This window comes from Erithacus rubecula, assembly GCF_903797595.1.
Source record: "Erithacus rubecula genome assembly, chromosome: 4".
In the NCBI taxonomy this organism is placed as follows: Eukaryota; Metazoa; Chordata; class Aves; order Passeriformes; family Muscicapidae; genus Erithacus; species Erithacus rubecula.
Window position 1 is genome coordinate 1,101,392 of NC_136686.1, and position 25,980 is coordinate 1,127,371.

At 39.6% G+C, this 25,980-nt stretch overlaps 1 protein-coding gene across 5 annotated transcripts in view; it reads left to right on the forward strand.

Annotated features, from left to right (window-relative positions):
* EPS8 (EGFR pathway substrate 8, signaling adaptor) overlaps nucleotides 1-25,980 on the forward strand; it is a 112,308-nt gene that overhangs the window by 41,347 nt on the left and 44,981 nt on the right. For 4 of the 5 annotated variants that reach the window (XM_079304053.1, XM_079304057.1, XM_079304054.1 and 1 more), the window contains exon 3: nucleotides 25,411-25,501. In XM_079304053.1, the coding sequence (XP_079160179.1) occupies nucleotides 25,440-25,501 (62 nt within the window). In that variant the 5' untranslated portion in view covers nucleotides 25,411-25,439. Of the gene's footprint in view, nucleotides 1-8,436; nucleotides 8,457-25,410; nucleotides 25,502-25,980 lie in introns of those variants that run through there. The other variant, XM_079304056.1, reaches the window with a different exon arrangement.

Below are 25,980 nucleotides of genomic sequence, written 5' to 3' on the forward strand. Positions count from 1 at the left end.
GGTTTTTTTCTCTTTTTGCTGGTGATATGTGATTTGTGATCAAACTGAAATTGTTTTCAAGTTTTTTTGTTTTGTTTTGATTTGGTTTTTTTCTCTTTTTGCTGGTGATATGTGATTTGTGATCAAACTGAAATTGTTTTCAAATAGTGAAGAATCACTTGTTTTGAGTGCTGTTCAAAAATAAAATGATGTTTCCATACTAACTTCACTCTGAAGTGTCCTAACCATTGAGAGAGGATATGATGATGTCAGGCAAGCTTGTTCCTAGCAGTAGGACATGTTTTAAAATTACAGATTTTGCTTTCCACTGAAGGTTACAATAAGTTTTCTAAGATTTAACCTCAAGTTTCTCTTAAAATTTGTAAGTTGTCCTGAATGTCCTCCCAATTTTTGGTGAGAAATCTGTTCATAGTCGCCTTACCCTGATATTGTTACTTTTGATTTATTTTGCACAGTTCAATACGTTTAATGTTGATACCTTATTACTTTTTTACATCTTTTGTGCTAAATGGACTGTTAATATTTTCTCATCAAAAAATGGTGAAATTGCAAACAACACTACTTGATGTGCATTAGAGGATTTTGAGACTTTTTCTATGTATTTTTAAATGCCCTGAATTTGTGCTGTGCAGACTGAGGATTCCCTGGTGCAACTTCCCTGGGTCTGAGTGCCTTTGAATATGATTTATTTGATATTATAGAGTGCACAGGTTCCAGCAGCCTGGTGGGCAGTGATGGATACTCCAGTAGCAGCTCTGATGGCTGCCCTACTTTTGGATTTGTTCTGTCCCTCAATTGCCTTCTCCACAGCACCCAGCCTCCCTCTCCTCCTGAAAAAGACACTGTCAGCTCCTCTATGTTTGAAAAAAAAACATTGTATATATTTCTTTAGTGCCAAGGAATAATAGTGCTTAGAGCTCCTCGGGCTTTTTACAGCAATGTTTGTAATTATTTTGCTTTAGAAAGAGAACTTTCATTCACTTTCATTTGGGTGTTTATTTACTGTGCCCTGCTAAAGCTCTTGCTGAGTTTCTGAAGACAAGTTCTGAATATGAGCTAAGTGGAAGCTTTCAAGTAGCTGAATAATAATTGAGGACCTCAACATGTGGGAATACTGGACCCTTTTCTCTTTTTTTTTTTTTCTCTTCACCCTCCCCCTCCCTTTTCTGAGGGTTATTTTTTTTTTCCCCTTCTTGTTTCAATTCTTTATGTGCTGGGCTTTACATTGATATTTGCCACTTGCATCAGACTCATCCAGTCTGAATTCCTTTCAATATGGATTTAAAGGGAGCGAAACAGAAAAGGCTAGATTTAAAAATTTCATCTCTTTGAGTTTTATTTTTCTTTTTCAGTCCTGATGGATGCAAAGCCATGAAATGAGTCTCTGCCTCTTGCCCAGGAGCCAGCACTCCCAGCTGGGGCCAGGCTGGGCTCTGTCCTTCAGTGTTCACAAACTCTCCTCTATTGTCCTTCAGTTTCTCATAATTTAAGGAGAAATGGCTGCAGGAATGAAGCCATGAGGAAGAGCACTGAGGAAATCTGAGTTGTAGCAGCCTCTGTAGGAGTAGAATTGGGTAGACATTCTATCAATAAAATTTTGACTTTTTTATTTTCTTTTTTTTGTATTTCACAGTGGTTTTCCAGTCACTCCTTCTCTTCTCAGGAAAAGTCAAATTTAAGTTACTATGAAAGAGGCCTGCAGAAGCAATACTGAAAACACCCTTTCTCCTCCCACCCCCTTTTCCTTGATTTTTTTTTTTTTCCCTTTGCTTGTAAAAAGAAACAGAAGGTCTGTCTTTGCTTTGGAGGGAGAGATCTTTCAGCACTGTATCAAAGTGCAGGGGGCTGTTAATCACTTACACATTTTCAGCTGGAAATAGAAAATCAGCCTGGTTGTTCACTTCTGTGATCAGCCAGGGGGATCACTCTGGGAACTGCAAGGCACTACTTTGTTCCTGCTTTTTTCTGGATCAGGAGGGAGGGAAAAGCACTGTAAGTTGGGGACAGTTTAAATGCAAGATGTGAATACTTGGGTAACCATCATGTCACCTGAATCTCAGACAACTGTCCAAGCATCAGGGTTAGCCTAGAAAAAAAAATTGCTATTTATTTTGCTTCCTGAGTTGTTAGTGTCTACTAAAATCTCTGTTTACAGCTGAGCTTAAATCTTGTTCAATTCTGCTTGTAGTAAAAAATGCTTGAAAAATCCAAAGCTATCACACTGCTTATGAATTAGAACACACAGTTTTTAAAACAGAAATACAGAATGAGAGCACTGTAGCATTTCAGTGGGTGTGATAAATGGAGAAGCTGCTTTTCCAGAGCCAAAGCTCCTTGAGGATCTGTTTGCAGTGGTGTGGGATGAGGGGGCTGGTGTATATTCAGCAATCACTTCTCCAAAACAGCACCCACTAAATTTACTAAAGGATTGTGTAGAGCAGCAGAGGACAAAGCTTCACAAGCTTTTTAACAAACACAGAGCCCTGCAGAGCTTTGTGGAATTATTTCAGAAAGCAAAAATCAGCTGAGGATTAGAAATGCAGGTGACAGAATGACTTGTAAAGTCCAGAGAGGTGGCATGGAAAGGATAATTACTGCATGTGTAATGCCTTTCTTGGTCTCCTGATTGCCCAGGGCAAGTGGAGAAAAAGGTGATGGCAGAGGGAGCTGCTTGGGGGTTGGTACAGAAGATGCTGGCCAGGAGATGGGAGAGAGTATGGGAACAGAAGTGTTCATGTCCTTAATGTTTTTAACAAGCTGGATCAGCTGGCTGCTAGGTTTTATCCAACAATTTGATTTCTTGGTCTGTGTTTTCTGTGTAAGCTCTTTGTAAAAAGAGGTTTGACACCAATGCCCTCTGGAGAGCACCTGTCCAGTGAGAACCCATCTGCTCCTGCAGGGTGTGGTGTTTGTTTGCAGAGTTGAAGGCAGGGCCCTTCCCAAGGGGATTCTCTGTTGGATTTGCCAAAGCAATGTGTGCAGCTACAGGGTGAGAGCTCTCACCAGCACAAGCAGCAATACAGCAATGCCCAGGCATTGCTGCTTTTGGGAGTGGACTAAAAAACCTCCCTGTGCTGCTGTGTGGATGGACAGGCTCATGAGAGGGGGTTTTGATGTATTTATCTATTATATCATGTGTGTGTGATCCAAATGAGTGTGCACAAACACAAGAGCTGATTGTAGAGCAGGTTGGGTGAGCAGGTGAAAGAAATGCCAGCACTAACCAGGTTTTGCTCCTCAAGCCCAAGCAAGGGAGTAGTTCACGAATTTGAGGGAACATCTGATAAACTCTAAGCTTTCCCCTCTTTTCCCCCTGGGTCATAAGAACTGGCACAGAAATATACGTTTTGGTGATTGCTTGTGAAACAAGAGAGCACAGTGTGCTACCCTTGGGCTAGCAGGGACACAAAGGAACATTTTCCTGAGACCAGCCTGGTCCTTGCCTGCTGGCTGGGAGCACGTGCTTGCCAAGCCTTGTGTGAGAGAAGGTCAAGGATGGAGAGAAATCATCTGTCTCCTGTGGTGAAAGATGTGCTGCACTTCCTGACTGGGGAGGTGTAGAAGAAGCCAGATGTGAAATGTTTTAGAAGGGTGGATGTGGCAGCCCAGATTAACAAAGATGCATTTGGTGTGAGGCCACAGAGGAGCAGGGATAACCCCAAGCCTGCCTTGGGAGGGTAGCTAGAAATGGTTTTGTCACCTTTGAAATCACAGAATAATGATTGATACATTTTGCTTCCATGGCAGTTTCTCACCAAAATGTACATTTATTTTTAAACCAAGCATCGCATGGAAACACATGGAAATAAGTTGCTATAACTGTTTGGAACATATGTAAGCAAATATTCCACAAAACCCCAGAATTTCTCCTGTGTGTATCCCAGGGCTGTGATAGAATCAAGATGCTTTGCAAGCCTTGCAGTCCTTTTGTGCCTCTTTGTGCCTCCCTGGGGCACAGCCTCACACTGCACATCCCTGAGCAGCTCAAACAGCTCAGGGTGTAAAGAAGAGCACAGCACTAAATAAATTAGTGATAAATTAGTGCAGGAAGCTGAACCAGTGGGAGAGGCCCTCCCTCTGCTCCCCAGAGCTACCTTGGCTTGCAGGTGAGCACTGGCAGGGCTCAGCCCTGGCCCAGAGACATCTCCTGGGATCCTCAGGCAGTGGAGCTCCTGAGCTGACACCTCTGCTGATGTTCACCTGATAAGGACTCAGCCTTTCATGCCCAGTTAATTTGAGCATTTAATTCTTGCAGAAGCCTGGCATAGTTAAAAGGCTTGGCAGCTTGAGTTATAAACCGCCAGGAATTTGAGAGAAGTTGATTTGGTTTATTTTATGGCATGCCAAAAACTCTATTTAAAGTGGCTGACCTCAAGATGCAACCCAAAAAAAAGTTCCTCTGATCTTCTTTGGCACCGTTTTCAGACTCTTTCAATGTAAGGAAAATATTTTGTTGATGTCTACCATCCTCTTAAAGCTGAAATATGCAAGGAATGAAAGGCTCTGGTTATCAGTAGCAACATGAAATTTTAGTGGATTTGTTTCTGTTCCCTGACCTGAGTTCTTGACTTGTTCCTTCATGTCTTCAAATGAAATGTCTCTGACATATCAGCAGCACGTACTGGAGTTACTGGCACAAGTGGAGTGGTTTTAATAATGCTTCTTTAGAAGAGACATTGTCTATTAATTCAATCTCTGTATCTGTTCATTAAAACAAGCAACTTATTAAAGCCTTTACTACTTAATTGAGGCAGAACTCCTTAGCTAGAAGAGAAAAATACTGCTTGGCTTCTTTATTAGAATTTTCAGGCTTGCAATAATGATTTTTGTGTGGGCTTGGTGAAAAAACAGCCAGAGTGACATGAAATAGCATCTTGCATCATGATGACTGAGATGCTAAGATGCAAACACTTCCAGATGGAAATGCAATGTATGCTGTACTTGATTGAACAGAATTAGTTAATTTTCAGGAGCTTTAAGTCAGATAATGATAAAAACATTGTGTGATTTATTTTTCTCTGAGTCCTGGGCAGCTCTGAGAGCAGGTATTTTCCTATTTCTTCTTCCAGAAGCAGCCTTATCTCTATGACTTTGAAGTTCTAAAGAGCAGACACTATTACTGTTTATTTTAAGTATTATGAAAACATACTCCAAAATGTTTTAAACCCTTGCTTTCAAGCATATCTTTCCTCACAGTTTCTAAAAGGTTTGCAGGTTTGAATGCTGAGAATTTGCTTCTTTTCTGTTACTTACCAACCACACCTATAAATTAAAATGTAGCCCATATTATGGTGGTGTCATAAATTCAAATAGGTTTTTCTGGCCCATGTTCTTCCTTGAAATGATGAGCTGGTGTTCATGCATATTTACAAAATTTGTTTATTTTATGTACTTTATTTGCAGCCTACACACCTGACATTGAATGCTGGGAGTGAAAATTGCTTGATAAAAATTTTACACCAACTCACAGACTTTTTTTTTTTTTTTTTGTTTGATTTCATCGCAGCATTCAACAAAGAGAAACTGCAGCTCTTGAAAGTGGAGAGTGCTTGTTCAGAAGTAGCTTTATGAGGCAGAGATTTCTGTTTGGCTCTTGATGAAGCATTTCCCAATCTCACAGAGCCATCTCCCTTCCTGAGCATTTTCACATCATAAACTCTGTGCAGAGCAAGGTGTGCTCTGATATTGTCCCTGTATCCCAGTCCCTCTCACTGAGAGGTGCAGCAAGAAGTGTCCAGGTATCTAACTGAAAATTAATGAACAATTTAGCTTTTTATGGAAGACACCAGCACTCAGTTTGCTGCACAGCAATAGCTCTGATATCCTGTCTCAAACAAGCATGAAAGCAGTAGAGCCTTTTTTATCTCACTAGTCAGCAGCAATCACTCCTGACTGCACACCAGAGACACTTTGCTGAGTGCAAAGGTGCCATTTTTATGTTGCTATTTGCCAGACCAGAACTACTGACTTCACTCTCAAACATTTGCTTTATTTATTTTAGAGATTGGTACTCTTCCAGGAGAAAAGTAGAAACCTATTTGAGGAGAATCAGCATCTGGGAAAAGTGCTTTGAGTCTGCTTTTAGAAGTTACTTCCTTTATTTCCTCCATTATTTCAGTATTTGTCACACAGCTTCAAAGAAACTTTATTTAAGTCACCTTTATTCCACCCTAGAGCTGCTGATAAAGTTGTTTTTTTTTTTTTACCTGTGGTAAAATACCCATCAGCCTGCTTAGAAGTGCAGCAAGCTGGAGCTTAGCACAAGACCAGCAGAAAGTTTTCAGACACTTCATTTATTCCTAGCTTTGCTATTTTCTGTACAGGCTAATTTTCTTGGCTTTATTTTTATCATTAACCAGTGGCCAGAGGTACAAGAAGGCTGTTGTGGTATTCTGGCAAGCACAGGAGAAGATTCAACTGAGCTGTAAACAGGCAGTGAGTTATGATGGAAAGAGGAAATAGAGGGAATTAATTACATTAGAGTAATATTTTGTCTGGATGCTGTAAGAGGTCCTGGATTTGAGGTTGCTTGTTGGAAAGAATAATTGCTACCAGTTTCTAAATACACGTTTTAACACAAGGATAGCTGTGGGGGCAGAGAGAGGGAGAAACAGGTTCAAGAGCAATGAGGGGAGCTGAGATGGATGTGGGTTGATGCAGAGGTTTTCCTGGGAGGCTGCTGCAGCCATTGGGATTGAAGTGTCAGGGGCAACTATTCCTTTATTTAATGTATATTCTGTGGCTTCTGGCCCTGCTTCTCATTTTGGGACACTCCAAGTCTAGATGGCACAGAGCGAACTTTTGCTTAAAATTAATTTGAGATTGTTTCTCTTAATGGTAAAGCAGTCAATGTGAAGGTCTGTTAAAACAGAAAATAATGCTGAGCCCTGACTGGGCAGAAGTTGGTTAGACACCTCTCCAGGGTATGGAGAAGCTGTCTGAACTCACTTCCATACTATTGACAATTTTTGTTTCTTGGAGAACAAGAATCAAAAAGAGACTGGGAAAGGACAAAAATACAAATAAAGCAAATCCTAGAGTGATCTGCAAAATCTTGAAGTTGCTTATGGCAGTGTGAAATATACAGGATAAAGTGAGGGTTATGTGAATTTAGAAGCAATCTCCTCATCCCATTCCTTCCCCCTTTCCTTTTGTGCTTTGGTTGGTTGGTTTGCTTTTTGTTTCAGTAGTTTGATGTTTTTGAGGTTGTTCATGCTGTTGCTTCCTTGACTTGCAGGAAGGGATTGTTGGGGGGCCAGGGAGCCTCAAATAGTTGTTCTTGGAACTATTGCAACTTCTTTTAAGTTACAAGATTTAAATGTTTTTAATTAAGTTGGCTTTGTCTTCAAAATGTGAATTTAGTACTTAAAAACACTATTTGGTTTTAAAGACTCTTTTCTCATCTGCTCTGACCTCCTCCCACCACCAAGGTCACTCAGCTGTACTGCAGAGAGGAAGCGTGGAAGGAAAAATGTTTTGAGTTTGCCAGGAACCACTGCAAGCTCAAGGGGGTTTGAGCAGTGGGTCATTTGAAGAGCTGTGTTTTGTTAAATCACAGTTAAACCTGGAATTTGTTCAGAACATTCTTGTTGGTGCTGTTGCTGGTAGAGAAGCAGTTATTCAATTTTCCAGTCATGTCAAAGTGTGAACAGCAGAATTTGTTCCTCTCTTTTGGACACATCTTGTAACACAGACAACTTATCTAGAGTGGCCTTTTTCAAGCTTGTTAACTTAAGAGGGCTTGTTTCTGCATGACAAACTATACTGGTGGATGGTCAAACCATTAAATAATGCACAGCCTGTCACACTTGGCACAGCTCCTTATTGAAGCCTGGATGTGTATGGCAAATCCAGAGAGACAAAATCAGACTCATTGGGTCCCACAGAGGTGCTACAGCTCTTATGTAAATCTGTATGTATGAATGATGCTAATGCCAAGCAATTCTATCAATCCACAGCTTGACAGGGTAGGAAATGTTAATTCTCTGCATTAGAGGACAGAGGCTGCTGTAACTCAGTCCCTCTTCTCCCCCTCAGTGAGGCCCCTGTGCAGGGGAATGTACAAACAGCTGCAGCAAGGCTGCTCCAGTGCAGATGTGCCTCCCTGCAGTGGGATCCCCGGGTCACCAGGTGTCCTGGTTTCAGCTGGGATGGAGCTCACTGCACTCCTAGCAGAGGGCAGAGCTGTGTTTGGAGCTGGGCTGAGAACAATGTTGATAACTCTCCGATGTTTTGGCTGTTGCTAAGCACTGCTCACCCCGAGTCAAGGACTTTGCAGTGTCTCATGCTCTGCTCTGCCTGCAAGGAGAGGCACCAGAGGCTGGGAGGGAGCGTGGCCAGGGCTGGCCAAAGGGATCTTCCATCCACAGCACGTCATGGCCACTATATAAACTGGGAGAGCTGGCTGGGAGGTGCCCGTGGCAGCTGGGGACAGGCTGAGCATCTGGCACCACTGGGTGAGCAACTGCAACTCTCGTCTTGCCTGAGTTTTATTTCTTTGCCTCTGAACTTCTCATTACAAAAAATAATATTATTATCATTATCATTGTTATATTAATTATTATTATTACTACTACTATTGTTTCAGTTATTAAACTCCATCTATGTATTTTACCCTTTTTTCTGGTTGTCCCTCCAGAGGAAGGGAGGGAATAAGTAGCTCTGTGGTTCATGGTTGTTTTCTGGAGCTAACCCACAACCATGCAAGCCATACTGAAAGGGTTTCAGGAATCTCTCCATGTGTTTGAGCTGTTCTTCTTTCCTCCAGAGAAAAGCTCTGCTGCTTTCCACCCACCCAGCTGTCCTTGCTCCTCTGGGTTATGGCTTTCTGTCCTTGACATGCTGCCTCCTCCTTAGCCTGGTTGTCTCAACACCTTGCTCTTAAAATGTTGCTAAGCTGCATTTGAGTCACAGGTTGGTTGCTGTGCTCCTGCCAAGACCTTTACTTGTGTTCTTGATCCCATTCAGATGTAACAGGTCATAAGCATGGGACCAAAAAGGGAGAATTTGTTTTACCTGTGGTCAGGAGCTGTTTGTTGCTGTTTGAGGAGTCGTTGTGACTGTTGTACACGATTGTAGATTCTATCTCAGTCTAACTTCCAAGTTGTTTTGATCAGATGACCTCCACAGTTCATTCCCCACCTAAATTATTCTGCAGTTTATACTGCTATTTAAACATAATACAGATAAGGAGCAGATGGTACAGTAAAAGAAGTGGTGAGTATAGCTCAGAATTCAGAAACAAAAGGTGATTTGTGGGCTAAAAGATAGAGAGGAGTCAAGTGTGGGTCTCTCTTTTGCAACTCAGCATATTTGCATAGGCTGGTATTCAAATATTGGCTGGTCTTGATAATCCACTATCTAGTTGATAGGTCACAGAAATAAAGGTCTGGCATGTATCTTTTTAGAATGTTGTTTAAAATTCTTAAACTCTCCTTAAAAGAGAGCTAGACATGAAATGTTTACTACTAAGGCTACACAAGTGGCAGGGGAACCAGCTTATAAAAGAAGGATTAACTTGTGCATTTTTCCACCTCTGAAAGGTTATTAACACACTTTTATTCATTTACACCCATTTGAAACCAGCTCATTAACAGCAGGGCGATCCCAGTTGTTCACCAAAATAAAACGTTCTCCAACAATAGGTTTTATTAGTGATGCATTTATATATATCCATTTTGCAGATGACTTGTTACATTACTGAATCACTGCATTTTCACTCCTCATCTAACTAAGCATTTGTTTTGCTCCTGCAAGCATTGACACAAGTATAAACACCATTGCTCAGCTATAATATGAGCCCTCCCAAAATGTTTATTCTACAGTTGGTGAATTGTGCTCCAATGTACTTCAACTCTTAGTGCATAGTGTAGCATTTTTGGGCTTAAAATGGGATTAAGTGGTAGCAATACCTGTTTCCAAGTCAGATCAGCACAGGAATTAGTGCATGTTTTATATCTTGCCATCTTCAATCTTAGTTACCTGAAGCTGCCTCTATTTTAGAAGGCAGCTACTGAAAATTTTTCTCTTTTGTTTTGTATGATCAATAACTGTATTGCAAAGTAACAGCCTCCCATATCACTGGGTTGTTTTTATTTCCAGGATAACTTTTTGCAGATTTTTTCAGCCTCCATCAGTCTGTGAGAGTGCTGGCCCCATGCCATGCCTCCTATTCCCTTTAGGGCCATTGCAGGTGTGGAGGCACCTGGGATGACATCTAGCCCAAACTGTAGAGCATAACCATCATTTTTTAGTGTCTGTGGCACAGAGGTTCTTCTGCACTACTGGGTGCACCAGTGGCCAAGACCCCTCCCAGTTTTGGGGTTGTTTTGTTGGTCTAAAAGCTGCTGCCAGCCCATATTGCTGTGCCTGCTCCCAGCTGTTTGTTTCTGAAACCCTTCTATTTCCTTGCCTTGTAGGGTGTGTGCTCTTCCTGTTCTTCCCTTCTTCTTGAGCAGATATATTGACCCTCTGTCAAGTTTTTTACTCATAAAGGGTCATCTCCCATAGGGTTATTTAAGGGTGGATGTATCCTCTTACCTTTTAGCCTTTACTGAGTGCTGGTGATTGTGCTACAAAAATAGAAACCAGTGATTTATGTTCATTCTTGGTAATAAATGACCTTGGGACCTGGTCTCTTAGGACCTAAACTGTAAATAATTAAGCTTTACCTCTGTGGAACCCTCACTCAGGCTGGTTTTAGCTGTAATTTTAGAACAGTTAACTTTTTAATTTCTTTCCCAGACACTGTCTTCATATGTAGCATTGTCAAAACAAAACCCCCAAAATTAAAAGCTATGTACACCTATTTTTTTTCTTTTTTTTTTTTTTTTCTTTTTTTTTCTGTGCATCAGACAATAAAAGCTGTGCAGTCAAAAACCCAAATGCTGATGTAACTGCAGAGCAGCCATGTGTAAATTCCACCTGGGCCTAGCAATTCCAAACAGGAGCAGGCTCTCAAGCTCATTGATTCCCTGGTTTTTGAGTTGTTTTTTTATTTTTTTCAAGTTTATCAAACTATGATCTTTGGGCATCTGACTTTTGTTTATATCTAACAAAATGTTGGCAATTGAGATTTTTTTACTTCATATCCAAATAAAAGGGAGTGTGAAGAAAACAGGGAAGGATACAACTTTTCAATAGTAGCTGATGAAGTGGATGATTGTAAATTTCTGGGAAGATGAAATACCCTTTCTCTTTTGTTTTTTTTGTTTCTTTGTTTTATAGTTTGGGCAATTCAAAAAGTGCCTGTCATCTGTCATGGTTTAGGGTTTTTAGCCAGGAAAGGCTAATTTATATTCTAGGCATTCTGAGTAGACTGATCTGCAAACAGCAATGCTTAAATTCAAGTGTGAGATTTAGTCCTATGGGCTTATTTTGGTGAAATGAATTATTGAATGGGGCATTTGGAAGTGAGTGTTAAAGATGACAAAAATATCCAGCTGAGTGCACTACTGCACACCCAAATATTATTGTTTCTTCTGAGAATCACCTTGGTGCATGGGAGAACTTTGATTTTTCAGGATGCAGCATTTTTCAAAATCAGTACTTAGAAGAGACAAATGGAAACTGGGAAATTGGCTGCTCTGTGGTTCCTTCCATGCCTCCTCCTGAAAATGTCTGAAACAAAGGAAGAAAAATAAGAAAAAATGCATCTCATGGTGCACTTTTAGAGGTTTCTTTCCTTTCTAATCCATGCTGTGTGTTAGCCTATCTCATTTGTGCTGAGTAACTTGTTCAGTGTCCAGGCAGCTCCATACTCAATACACTGTTGTGACTTTATCCCTTCCACTCTTCTCCAAAATAGTTCTTAAAAGTTGTTTCCATCTTGTGACAGGGTTCTGTTACTCCTGCAAATCCTATGCACTTCTTTTACTGCTTTTGTAATTTGATTTTAAATGTAGATCTGTTGATTCAAATACTTCTCGTATTTCTATGTGCAACAAGATGGGGAAAGGTCATCAGGGATCAAAAAAAAAGCACAAATGAAGAATGAAGTGGAAGCAAAGTTTTCTTCCTATCCTTATTTGTGAGAGAACAACACAGCTGGCTCAAACTCTGTGGGATGTGGACAGTAGGCAAAATATATTGTGGAGATATAGTTCCCTACTGGATAATTCAAAAATGCACAAAAAAATCATTATGCTGCTCACAATTTCCTTTGTTACTCTTGTGGCTTGAAATGCATCCCAGATTCCTCAAGTTTTGTGCAATCTTTTTTTCTTCTGTGGATGATTCCTCCCTCCTCTGCTGTATTTTACTCCTGGGTAGGGGGAGGAGGGTCTCAAAATGCCATTTCTGAGTAACAAACCCTCTCATGTTCAGGCCAAAAGTGTGAGTCAGGAGTGAGAGAGTTCTTGCCTCTACTCAGGTTTGGAAATCTCTGGAAAAGCATTTGTGGTCAGTTTGTCATTAATTTTTTCTATTGCATGTGGCTAGTCTTCTGCATCTTGTGTATTTTCCTCTTGGATAACATCCCCCTGGAGTGCACTAGAGCATGAGAAGGAGAGGAACACTAAGGATAAGAATAACCTACTATTAGGGAAATGCAAATTACATGACATCACAGTTTACATATTTCCATTCCAGGAGCAATCCAAGAGGGTATAATCTCCATCATTAGAGATGTTTTACTGCTTTATGTGCTCAGGACAATTTGCAGGGTTCAAGCCTTGTTTGTTAACCATTGAAAGCAAGTGCCACCAGCTGCAGTTCTTTGTGTTGAGGCTTCTGTACTGGGGGTGAGGGTGCTATAAAATGCCCCAAATTTGGAAGGACAACTATCACTGCCTTTGGTTTAATGTTGTCACCTGCCAGAGTTGTCTGCTCTCTGTGCTAGGGTTGCAATGCCTCACAATTCAAGGGAAAGGGGATGCTGAGCATCTCTTGAGCTTCCACACTGCAGCAAGAGAGGGAGACCACGCTGCCTCTGTGCAGGAATGAAGGTGGTGAAGCCTGGAAAAGCAGCACCTTTGCTTCTGATGTGAAACCACCCTGTGCCAGGCAGGGGAAAGCCCTGAGCACAGTGAGAAGCAGCCATCTGCCAAGTCATGCTAAAATTTGGCAGGAGTGAGCTGCACAGGAGCCCCTGGTGTTTGCCAATTGATCTGGTCAGCTGGAAGAAATGTCAGGGATTTCCCTGATTGTAGAATAATGGTTCCCCTTCCTCACAAAAATCTTTGGTTTTCTAATATGTTTCAAGCAGAAGCATTCAAATAATCAGGGAACTTTTAGAAAAGGAGCTATACATGGCCCTCTCTGGGGAAAGAGTCAATGAGGATGATGGGGGCAAACAGGGCTTGACCTTTCAGAAACAATAAGGGTGTTTGAGACTATTGACCACAAGTGTCCTTTTTGGAACCTAGAGCTGTGTGAGTTTTCTCCCCATCCCAAGATAATAAGCCTTCAGTATATTCCAAATAAGCATGGGTTGTGGCAAGTCTCAAAACTGTCAGCCAAAAGCTGTCTGTGGTTAAGCTGGGTGTGAGAATCCAGGTGTGAGGGCTTTTTCTCATTCCCAATTTCTGTGAATCTTGACCCACCAATTAGAGCTGTGATCTTATTTCGTATTTCCTTCAGAGAAAACAGATGTGAATATCTCCTGTTAGAGATATTGGCACTGGCTGAGATGTTCCTTTAAAGAACTGAGTCACAAAGCTGGATAATGGCAAAAGCAGCACATTTTTTCAGTGTGTGGTTTGCCCAAATGTCACCTTCAGTGCTCTGGACCACAGCTGTGCTGTTTTCCCTTCAACACAGGGCATGAAGGTGGCTTGGCCAGCCTGACTAGATATTAATTGTGCAGATGCCTTTGGGGGAGAAGTATTGACCTTGTGCACAGGCAGGGAATGATGTGGTGACTGTTCTGTTCCCACCACACAATGCCAGGTCCCAGTTTGTGAGGTGGCTGCTGAAATACCTTATCTTTGAGCTGGATCTTATTTGAGTCACAGCCTGCTCCCCTTCCCTGGATTTCACACTGGCACCACAAAGAAGTTGAGATTTCTACATCAATGTTTTTGTATCCATGGAAAGGCAGGAGGAGGTCACAGCCAATTAGAGCAGTAATTGCTTCTGCCATTTCACCTACACCTGCCTGTGAATGAGTTTTCAGAAAGCTTAATTCAGTAGCTGAGAAACATAAATTACTACCAAAAAAAAAAAAAAAAATCCTCCCTCTAATTCTGTTGGTGTCTCTGTTGGGAAAGGCAATATTTGTAATTGTCAGAGTTAATTTTCTCAGTGATCAACCCAATCAGACAGGAGATGAAGGATAGTCATAGGGTGGATGGCAAGCTGAGTCCCAGTCAAAAAGGCTTTGGACAATGTCAGGATCTAATTTTGAGTCTACACTTTAATTATTTTTTTCTTGAATAACGATTTTTTTTAACCCCCAGAAAGTCTGCTGTAGATGTGCATGAAAAAAAGGAAAAGGAGAAAAGCATAAGGCTGAATTAAACAATATGAGGAAAGAGTAGAGGTTATGCAAAGTTCAAGAAGCAAAGGGATATGGTTTAGAAAAACACTGAGATAATGAAAGATAATATATAGATGAAGTAACTGCAATATTGTTCCCCCTGAAACTTGCCTCGTGGGCTCCTGGGGGAAAATAGAAGTTGACATCTGCTTACTTTGGATTGCCTAGCTGGAAAAACATATGACATGATACCCATGGGACAACATCCTCGTGGGCCATTGCTGATATGAGTGATAGGTCCTAGAAGGGAGAGGAGGTAGCAGCAAGCCAAATATTCTTGATCAAACAGGAGAGAGGAATAGGATGTTTTTATAAGCCAGGCTTAAAACTGATTGGATGCACGTTGTTGCCTCTTTTCTTTTTCTAAAATTAAGAATCCAGTGTATTTTTTGGATGTGTTGCGGATAGAAGCACTGCTTAAAGTGGGTTTAAACTGTAACACAGATTTAGATTATTTATTGAGAAGAACTTTTTCAGAACAAGGCTAATGAGACCCTGGGTTTCCCCAGGCCTGGTTCATAGCCTCCCTTACTAGAGGCCCAAGGAAGAGGTTGGGAAGTACTGCTTTTTGGGAATTACCTTGGCAAGGCTGTGAGATGACTTCCTTCCTTTTCAGCCCCTTTTCTCTGATTGTTTTGGAAAGTGTTTCAAAAACACTGAGTTTTGGGGAAGCACATATAAACAGGCAATTGCTTTGCTCTGACTAACTTCCCAATAATTTGGTCCAAGCTCTTTTTTACCCTGGGTCTGTCACAGACATGCTTTAGTTGAGCAACAGGTTTCTTGGCTAGGTTCCTTCATGAAAACATAGAAATCCAAGTATTTATGTCAGCATGATCCTTAATTCTTTATATGTTTTGTGTCTAAAATGTGAATATACTTCAGCCTCTTTTATTATTTTTAAGTATCATGGAGTTCAAAACAGTACATGCTTAACATTTGAAACATTGTGTGAAGATATCTGAAAGCTCTTTTTCATACAAGGGCTTCTTTAAAAGCTTTGGGTTTATTGTTTAGTTTTATTTTTTTCCTTCAGTCCCTTTTCACAGTAACATAAAGGCAAATGTAATGGAAACAAGTTCTAAGTTCTGGGAATGGCAAATAGTACAAGGATAAGTAGAGAAAAAAAAAGTTCTGCTTTTCATAGAACTTCAGAAGTCTTTGGGAGCTTGCTGGAAGTGCTGGCTCTAGTCCAATGTGCTTTTATTGGCACACATGAACAAATTACCCAGGGCACAGCTATTTTTCTTACTGTAGTAAAAACAGGGACACTGAATAGAGGCTTTGTGTAGGACAAATATTTTTCCTTTGAAATTGGCTATGAGTTTAAAGTTTATCTAGTGTGCCTTCTGGAAAAGGGAAAAATACACTTCTTAATCTCACAGAATAGAAAATGTCTTCTAGTTTTGGCAACTCAGAGCTTTATAAGCAAAATTTACTCATTGGTGAGGAGCTGGTATAATTTTATAATAAACAGCACAATTTCTTATTGCCTAAAACATGGGAGGAAACTTTGTTTATATTGTGACTGTGTCCCTCAAAAATTTCCTATGGATCCCTCCCCTCTAGCATCTCTTGCAGGGCTCTGAAGTTTTCTTGCCACATGGGTGTAGCCAGGAGGATAAGGGTGTTGTGGAAAATAGCTTTTAAGATAACATTCATTGCTCTAAGGACTGTTTCTATGGGTAATTCTTTTAATTCTAGTTGGAGCTGCAGCTCACTTTGTGGTGTTGTTGCTTTTCTACCCTGGAGCAGAGTCTCCATTGAGGGTCATTTATACAAGATCTCCATAAATTGACTGAACTTGAAACATAAAAACCTAATTATTTAACTTTCTGAGGTCCATAGAAAGGTAACCTGAAGCAAGATTTTGGATGAGTGCTGCTTAAATAATGTGTAAGATCACAACAATCCTGTCTAGAACAATTCTTAGAGAGGTTGGAAGTGAATGGCAGAGCCCAATTTCCCCAGCCTCACCTGTCATTCCTCTATCCAGGAAAGGACCAAAAAGCAGCACCTAATTTGGCTTTTTGGCTCCTTCCCTTTCTCCTTTCCACCTTCCCACCCACACTCATTTCACCCCATTTATTTCTAATAAAAGCACCAGTCAAAGAACAATAAATTCACGTTCTGAAAGAGTTTTGAAAATTATCTTCCTTCAAAATCTGTGGGAGTTTTCCAAAAAGTATAGCTTAACTGGGGCCAAAGTATCTTGGGCTTCTGTCCCACACTATCTGACATTAGTTTTAAGAAAATTTGACATTAAAAATGCCTCAGCAAATGTTTTCACTTGAATGAATGGGCAAATTGCAATTACATACCTGCTGTAACATTTCAAAATCCCTTTCTAGTGATAACTTGTTAAATTTGGCTTGGTAATAATCAATGCCAAATTCCTGGGGAAAATTTTCTTGTGAAATTCAAACTCATTTGAAGAAATTACAGCAAAAAGCATTTTGTGATGATTATAATTGATCTTTTATAATGGTATCTAATTTTGTCATCTTTAATCCCTGGATGTTTACTGGAAACCAAATATGTGATTGTAAAGGGATTTAAATTTTTTAAAGTATATAATTTTACTTCTGAAAGTCAAGTCTGTAAACTTGACAAGCCTGGGCATTCACAGCAGAAACTGCTTTTGAAAATGTCAGTCTGTGAATTGAGTTGGAAAAGAACCAAATTTATGCATTTGATTCAGGTAATTTGAAACAAAACCTCAAAAATGTGACATTTGCCAAATATATGGCAATAGAATGGAAATACACATAAAAGGGCTTGGCCCAGATTAATGGATGAGAAAATTTTATCTGTGCAGTGAAACAGAAATGGTTGCAACTAGAAAACTGGAGGCACGGAACACCAGAAGTTTAAATCTATTTTCTTCCCACAGATTGTGGAATCTGCTATTGTTCAGCCTCTTTTCTTCCAGGAAACAACTGCTGAGTGCACTGTAAATACAGTGGCAGGGTGTGACTTTGGTCAGCTGTGACCTCAGCTCACTGAGCTCTTTTACACTTGACTCACTTTGTGCTGAATAATTGCAGCCCTGGCTGACTGCTGCTGCTGCTCAGATGTTTCAGATAGAGCCTTTGGTTTACCTGCTGAATTGCAATATATTCCTCTTGTGGGCTATGTGCCCATTCATCTGAACAAAAAAAACTGATGAGAAGTTTTCTGGTGAGCCCAACAAACCCCTCCAGCTGATGCTGGGATGCAGGTGAGTTATTGTGTGTCTGAAAGTGCTGAGAGCTGCATGACCCTGGTGCACAGTCAAATACACTGACAATATTAAGGGAATATTTCAAATTACTCCTGAGAATATGGGTACTCTGCTGACTTTTCTGGCATTAAAAACTCTAATCCTCCAAATCTTTTATCAGTGAACTTTGGTTTAGGTTGTGTTACCTCAAGTCATGATGTTTTGCATATCAGTCTTGTGAAACCTTGTTTGCACGTTATTTGAGTTAGGGAAGTTTGAAGAGTTAGTCAGCATCATTAGAATATTATGTGTTTATTTATTAAGTTTTAAAATTAAACTTTTAGATTTGCTGTTGAGCTCCACTCTAAGCTTACCCTTATGCTCAGCATTGCTGATTTGTTGTGGTCTGATCAAAACCTTCCCAATTGTACCTATTTGTTCACCTTTGTTAAATAGAGCATTTTCTGTTTTCACTGAACTGCATGGAAGTTGCCTTTTTTTTTTTTTTTTTTTTTTTGGGTGCCATATAGAAAATCTCAATCTCACAGAAAAACACAGAGCATGAAACCTTACCATAGCAAAGTTTGAGTCCTTCCAGATACATGTTAGTTTGCATTCAGAGCACTTCACTGGTGAAAGAGCTGAAGATTCAATAAACAAAACTAAATCATCAAGGAATGCCATCAGTGGGTGGCCCACAATGGTTTGGAATGTTTAAGATCATCAGCAAGCCAGTGGATGTTGCTCCTATTCAACTTTGCCTTGTTTAATTCAAAGTTGTAACCTACTACAGACAGAAATTAGTTCTCTATGTGAGCTGCTGACAGACTTTATTAATTTCACCAAAACTGAAGAAAGCAAATTTGTGAAAATAAAAACTAAATCTTACCACATTTCTACTAAACCAAATTAGAGAGGTATTGAAGTCTCCCTGTCTTTTTTCTGCTTCTCATGTTAATTTTTACAGTCTGGTTGGAGTATGTCATTATGATGGTTCCAGTTCAGCTTTTGTTGTGATCTGCACCACGCCAGTTTTAATATTGTCCCTGTGTCATGACACAGTTATTAACTGGCTAATAGGTGTGGATAGATGGCTAAACCAGTTTCATTTGGGCAACCTGCAGCAGGTTTTTAACTATGTTGGAAGTTCTTTCATTTTTTTGGCCAGAATGGGAAGAAAACTTTATCTAAAGCAACACCTAAAACCATTACCTTACAAACTTTTATATACTTCAGAAGTTTTTCAAAGCTTCCATTTCTAAAGTGATGGCTTTAAAGTTGGCTGTATACTGCAAGCTGACTTTCAATTTAGAGTCTGGAGTGCCCTCTTTTGAAATCTAATCATCTCATTTGAAGCATGATGTATCAAAGGATAAAATGAAATAAGGAAAAAAAAACCAGGGAGTATGAGGAAGGAAGTACAGCTGTGGTTTCTGTGCTGGGTCAGCAGAATTCATCAGTCAGCTTTTTCAAGACAATTAAAAAAACTAGAAAGAGAAGAAAAAACCCCAAAAACCTAAACAAAAACAAACAAACAAAAAAAAACCCAACCCAAAAACCCTGCAAACAGCAAACCCACCAAAACCCCAAACCAGGACAAAATTTATACATCTCTCTTTAAGTGAAGATACTGAGTGTGGTGTTGTAGCCATGTTGGAATTGGGATTTATGAGTATAAATTGTATCTTTTTCCAGCTCACTACTGTACTTTACATAGAATTACCAAAAATACTGGTTTTTATGGTACATTTTCATCCTTTTTTCGACTTTACTCTATGAATTCCTTCAAATGCCACAGACTCCTTCCTCTTTAGTCTGCTCTGTATGTGTGGAAGGGTTTTTTTTGTGTGGATTTTTGGGTTGGTTTTTTCTCTTTTCTTTTTTCTTTCATACAAGATATTCCAGCTGTGGTGATACATTCTGCAAGGGTTGCATAATAATCTTGATCTTGGTAATTAATACTCATGTTGCTTTAGATGAGGTGGTTAATTCTCTAATTAAAAATAGCAGTGAGTGGTGGCTTCAGTGCTTGGCATATTTATTAACATTCCTTTGTTGCAATGGGGATTTTAAGTCTTTGAAGCTTTTGTATCTGTAAAGCTGTTTTATTTTCTTTCAATATGGTTAATTATAAATCCTGGGCCAGACCTGAGTGAAAGGGATGGAAATAGGTTGCCATGCCAGAAAAAGAACCTGTTTTCAAGCACTTTATTAGTGTGGCAATAATAAGGAAGTCCATGAACATGATCTGTCTGAAGTTTATTCATTCAATTCTTCGTGTTGCTCTTCATATTTCTCCCCTTTCTCAAAATAAAAGATAGCTATCATAATTGTGATGTTAGAATATTTTTTAACAGTGAATCACTGGAAAGATATCATAGTAGGAAAAAGACAACTTCCAGTCCATTTTTTATCTTAGTTTTTCCAATGGAAATCTTCTCTCTTTCATTAACATATTAAGTCTTCTGCTTTGGTTGGTAATTATGACAACAAATTTTCTCAATAAATTTATCATATCCCTCCTGCTGAAAGGAATTCTGGTAATGAATTTAGCAAACTCCTTCTTAGTGAAGGACTCAGAGAAGAGTATTAGATTTCAGAAAGTGTCAGTGAAAACCAAAACACTTACTGAAACTGGCAAAACCAGCAGAATCCATTTACAAACCCCCATGGCACTCTGTGTGCTGGACAGAGTTGTTATTTTGTCTGTCACTGTCTTGAGTTACTTGAAATGATTCCACCCCTGTGACCCCTTATATGAACAGGTAAATAATATTCTGGGCTGAAGTTCACCTTTCTATAAGGAGTAAAATTCAGGAGGAGAGGGAGACACTTCCAGTCCTTTCCTCCCCACCCCCATGTTTTTTTTAGCAGGAGCTCCACTTGGTTTAGTAACACTGAATCCAACAATAAAACCTAAAAGCAGGATGCAGAAGTGTAGATTTGCATAAACTAAAATGCAGTGTAATTAGTGCTAAGGGCTGTGCTGGACAACTGCTCTGAATACAGAGAAATCCTGAAGGGAATAGCATTTTCAAAATTATTTTATTGTGGCTATTCTGCTGACATGTTTGCTGGTGTTTGGGCATAGGGGTGAATACTGGAGTACACACAGCTCAGAAAGGTTCAAACTCCCCCTCAAAAATACAAAATAGCTTGAGAGAAGCAGAGGGGACACCAGCCCCAGTGGTGGAGAGTCAAGTTTATCTGTCTTGTATTCAAACTGCAGCATTTGCAGGGCCTGGCTTTCAATTTTTTTCCATTTATTTTTGCCATCATCTTTTCTAGCAGCTTTTGGATGCTCCAACCTGCCTAACAGGAAACTGAAAACATTACAGAGCAAAGCTGCTGCCAGCTCAACCCATGGCAGCTTTTCTCAGAGAAATTCTGATATCAGTGCACTGAGGATGGAAAATCCCCAGGGATCATTTCAGAAGTATTACTTACTTATGCATTCATGTGCATTTTGGTGTTTATCTCCAGGCAAGATGTTGAACAAGCAGCAGAACTCGTGTTTGCTCTGAAGCAAGTCCCAAAGCAAAGGGCAGCAGAAACATTTCATCTGGCTCCACAGGATGTATTTCTGCCAGGATTTTCCCATTTGTAAAATCTGTGGCTGGAGTGAAGACACAAATAAGAGAGCAATGGCTCAGAAGGGCAAGGTAGAGGAGATAGTGTTTAAACATTTAGCTGAGTAGGGAAAGGTGTGTGGGTGAATGGGATGAGGATTGAGAATAAACAGATGGAAAATGGCAAGTTAAACAGTTTTTGTACATTCTGTAGGTCAGCAGAGCTGAAGGATGTGGGATACAGTGAGAGGCATTTTTGCTGCATGCACAATGAGCTATGAGTACATGGATTTTTTTTCCACCTGTTGTTTTGTTCTTCCATAATACTTTTCAAAGGGGAAGGGTGGAGAGAGAATGTCCTTATCTGACATTGCTGCAGTGGCTAGGGAATAGTGTTACCTTAATAGCTAATAATAATTAATTGATAAATGTTAATAATGGAAAAGTCCACTGCTTTTTGTGTATTTACAGCCTGTGCTCTGGCTGGGGGAGAATTTGGGGGTATTGAGGGGATGCTTGATAACAATGACATTTTCTTAATCAGTAGACAATAACAATTCCAGCCATTATTGGCTTTCCTGTTCCTTCCTGTGCATCCTTTTCTCCTTAGCCCTTCCTCCTCCAAAATTTCTAAAATATCCACATCATTAAGTTGTTGTGTCTCATAAATGGTTTCTCTGTCATAAAGGTTGGACCCTTGCCAAATACAGAGCTGCTGACTATCAACATCCCTTCAAAAATAAAGCTTAAAAAATGGCAGCAGGGAAGTCCTAGGTGGAATTTGTTGTTGTTGAGACAATTTGTGGATTTTTTTTGTTTGTTTTTCAAAATATTATATTTATAACTATTTTAACTATATATTATTTTAAGGATATAATGGTACAAATACCATGGTATTTGTCTTATTATTAATTATTATTGTATCTATTTTCTTATTATTCTTTTCTTCTTGAAATCTTACTTAGTTTTCCTGGTTTAAAATATTTCTTTTTGAGAGCAGGCATGGTTGTATTTTATATTTTTTTTTTGCAGGGTGCTGAGATGTGACCATTTTTGGTCATATTCACAAGTAAACTGTTGATACTTCAGGCCTAATTGAAGAGGGATTGTACAGTTAATTGTGAAGGATGTTTATTTTAAAGTCTAGGAGACCAGTGTGGGTTGCTGTGGACTGCTGGGCTGAGGTGAAAGGGAAGATTAAAGAGGAAGTGGAGTTTATTAATAGACTCCTGGTTGACAATGGCTTTGCAGTGTTTCAGGGAGTGACTTTTGCTACAGGACTGACTGGTTGTAAGAGATGAAAGAGCATTTGAGATGAGAAACACAGCACAGAAAGCTGTACCAGGGAAAAATAAACCCCTGCCCATACTGTTAACCTTAGGTGGTTTTTCACTTTTCTTCATCATGCACTTAATTAAAAAAAAAAAAATAAGTTTTCCTGATTTTTTTTTTTCTGAAACTCTTAGGTAGAACGAGATCAAATTGTCTGATAATTTTGAGGAGTCACGAGTGGCTTTTTGATGCTGTTGTAAATATTTGAACTAATGATAAATAATTATGGTAAAGGGTTTCTTTGTACTCACATTCAGGAGGTTTCCTGAACCAAGTGACAGAAGCAGTGCATGGAATTGCAATAGCATTGAAATTGCCATGTCAGGGTACTTGTCCTGGCACTTCAAAAGCACTGGAAAATTGTGTGAGGAATAGGAAATATTGTTGTCTTTACTCAACTATCCAATAGCAAGAGTGTTTTGTTTGCATATCAGCTAAAGCTGGCTAAAACTTTTGTGTTTGCTTGGCAGAACAAGCTACTTGCTTTTTTTAAAATAGTCAAAATTTTTTACTTCAGATTTTCAATATCTCTTCATTCAAAAGACAATTCTGAAGTTTTTTGTATTTAAGTGGTGTTGTGCCTTACAGTGTGCAAGGATTTAGTCATGAGAGATGCTTTCTTTCCCCAATGTCAAAATCTGCTGCTCAGCTTTCTTGCTGCTTTTAAATTCAGTGTGTCATGCTGACTTCAAAGGCTGAAGCTTGAAATTCTAATATATTACATTCTAATATATTACATTCCTACTACCCAAAATATCTGTTTCACCACCTCCATAAAATTGAGTGAATACAAATACAAACCAAGTATTTGTCAGATTAAGATGTCAGAGCAGTGGAATTATTCTGAAAGAGTTTTAAACCAAGCGGGGATTTTTTTTCCCCCAGATCTCACTTCAAGGCAGACAGTTGCAGAATTTGTTATAAACAGTCATATGAAAAAGACTAAAAATCACATAAGATGATGACAAACAGAATTATTAAATGAGTGCTATCTTAATGTGTGAAGGAAAGTAAAGTGGGGATAACAAACAGCAGCAGAGATAATTTGTGTGTTTTGGATGTGGTGACCTTTTGGAAGCTGATCTCAGTTTAAACTGTTAAGCAGGGCAGCAAATTGAGGATGGTTGCAGATGATGATGAGAATTAAGAGCTGATGGAAAGTGTTGAAGAGCTCAGAGGCAGCCTGAGCTGGAGAGGAGCACTCTGAGTGCTCTGGTCACTGAAACAGAACAGGGAGTGCCCAGTGAGCTGGCAAATTCTGCTGAGAAAATGAATAGTTGTATCCTTTCCAGTCATGGGACCATTTCAGGATGCTTCCCAAAGGTTGTAATTGCTAATGAATATAGCAGCACTCAGCATGGGTAATAATTTATTGGAGACAGCTGCTATGGACTGCACTCCCTAAAAAGAGTCTTGGAGCAGCCAAACAGGCTACCAGCGTGGATATGTGATATATTTGTGGGGCAAAATGTGTTTATGACACTAAAGAGGTACTGCAAGGAGCAAAGATTTCAAAGAAAATTAAAGAAACTAAAATAAAAAAGCCAAATTACAAGTATGTACCCACTGTAAACAAAACCACCCTTCCACATGATTTCACTTGGCATATCAAATACACCTCTGTTCTTGTTAGTTTTACTAATATATTTTGCATTTTTTGAACATTTTGCTAATTGCATCCCAGGCAGGAGGTGCCAGGTGTTCCTCAGACAGGTTACAAAACTTCTCATCACAGAAAACCAGCAGCTTGTCTGTCTCTAGACCTGGCTGATGAATTTAGGGCTTAGCACAGATATAGATTGTCTTTTTGCATGGAAGAAGGAAGCAGCAGAATACATGTGGGCACTCAGTGGATACTGGCAGGTCAAAGGAGAGAGAGAAGAATTAATTGGGGCAGGGAGCTGATTTAGGGGCTCAGAAGATGAGCTGGCTGCAAGGCAGCTCTAGAGCAAACAAAGCAGCTTGCTCTCACTTTGGAAACACCTTTTATAGGTTCAAATGTGATCTGATATACTTCTGTCTGTTCAGCAGTGTGACTGAAATGTAGGGAAATATTCAAATTTATATTATTAATGTATATATGTAAATGGAAGAATATTTGCCCATGGTAAATTTGAATATGAAAGGGTTATGAAAATCACTTTCCAGAGTTAGTTTTGACTTCAATGGACATGCTATTAAAGGGAGAATTTTTAAAACTGTTTCATCATGTGCCTTTCAGCACTGCTTTTAGAGGAAAGGTTTCATTTGGCATGCCAAACTTTCAGGATGTCAAGCACTGCTTAACATACACACACACACACAAAAAAGTTTTTCTTAAGTACCAAAATAGCCAACCAAGTTTCCCTTTGTGCTAGCAATTGTGTTTCAATTTGATAATGCATCTTTCTAACAATTCAGCTGATATGTTTCATAGAATATGTATCCAAAGGTCGTTTCAAAAGTGGCATTTGAAAGAAATGAATTGGGGGTTGAAATCAAGTGTGCTTGAGTAATAAAGTTGCCATTTGGAACAACTTGTCCACTTTTGCAGTAGATGTTGTTCTTTGTTTATTTCTACAGCTATTCCTAAAGACCATTGTATCAAAAATAGTAGCTTTGCTCACTAAATTATAAATTATTTGAAGCAATAACTATCCAATTGCTGCTGAGGGAAGTTCCATAGTGGGTCTTTGAGGCATCACCGGGATGCAGTTAATAACAATTGAGCTTGTTGATGCAATTTCCTTCCTGTTCCAACCCTAATTTTCTCATTAGATTTGTATCTCATCTGTGTTAAACCTTCATCTTTTAGGAGCCTTCAGTTCATGTGCTGTTGTTTCTTTCCCCAGGTGCTTTCTCCCAGGGAGTGGTGGTGAGAATGAATGGACACATATCAAACACCCCTCCCGGTGGATATGGAAATTACTTCCCTCAAATGAAGTAAGGTTACACCTTTGGCTTGCCCTTTATGGACAGAATAATGTTGTGCTTCCTTCTTCAGGTTTTCATTTCAGGTAGAGCTATAATTAGTAGGTCCCACTGGAATTATGAAATTTTCTATTGAAGAGTGAGGGGTTTGCAAACTGTGGAATCCAAGTGACAGATATCACCTGACTGCTTTTTGTGTTAGTGTAAGGGAAAACTGCTGCTGCAGGGACTCATCTGAAACAGCAACATAAATTGCTGCAGCCATAACATCCTTATTATGTTACTCAGAGAGGTCTTTGTGTGCCTGAGATGTTTAAGGTTAGCTCTGAGTGAATGCATTTTTATGCATAAAAGATGAGGCTGCCTCTCCCAGCTGTGAGAACAGACTGTTTCCCAGTCAGCAGAACTGAGCAGCTGCTACCTGAAGGTGTTACCTTGCCTGAGATAAGAGGATGATCCCTCTATCAGGAGCATGGCACTGGACTTACAAC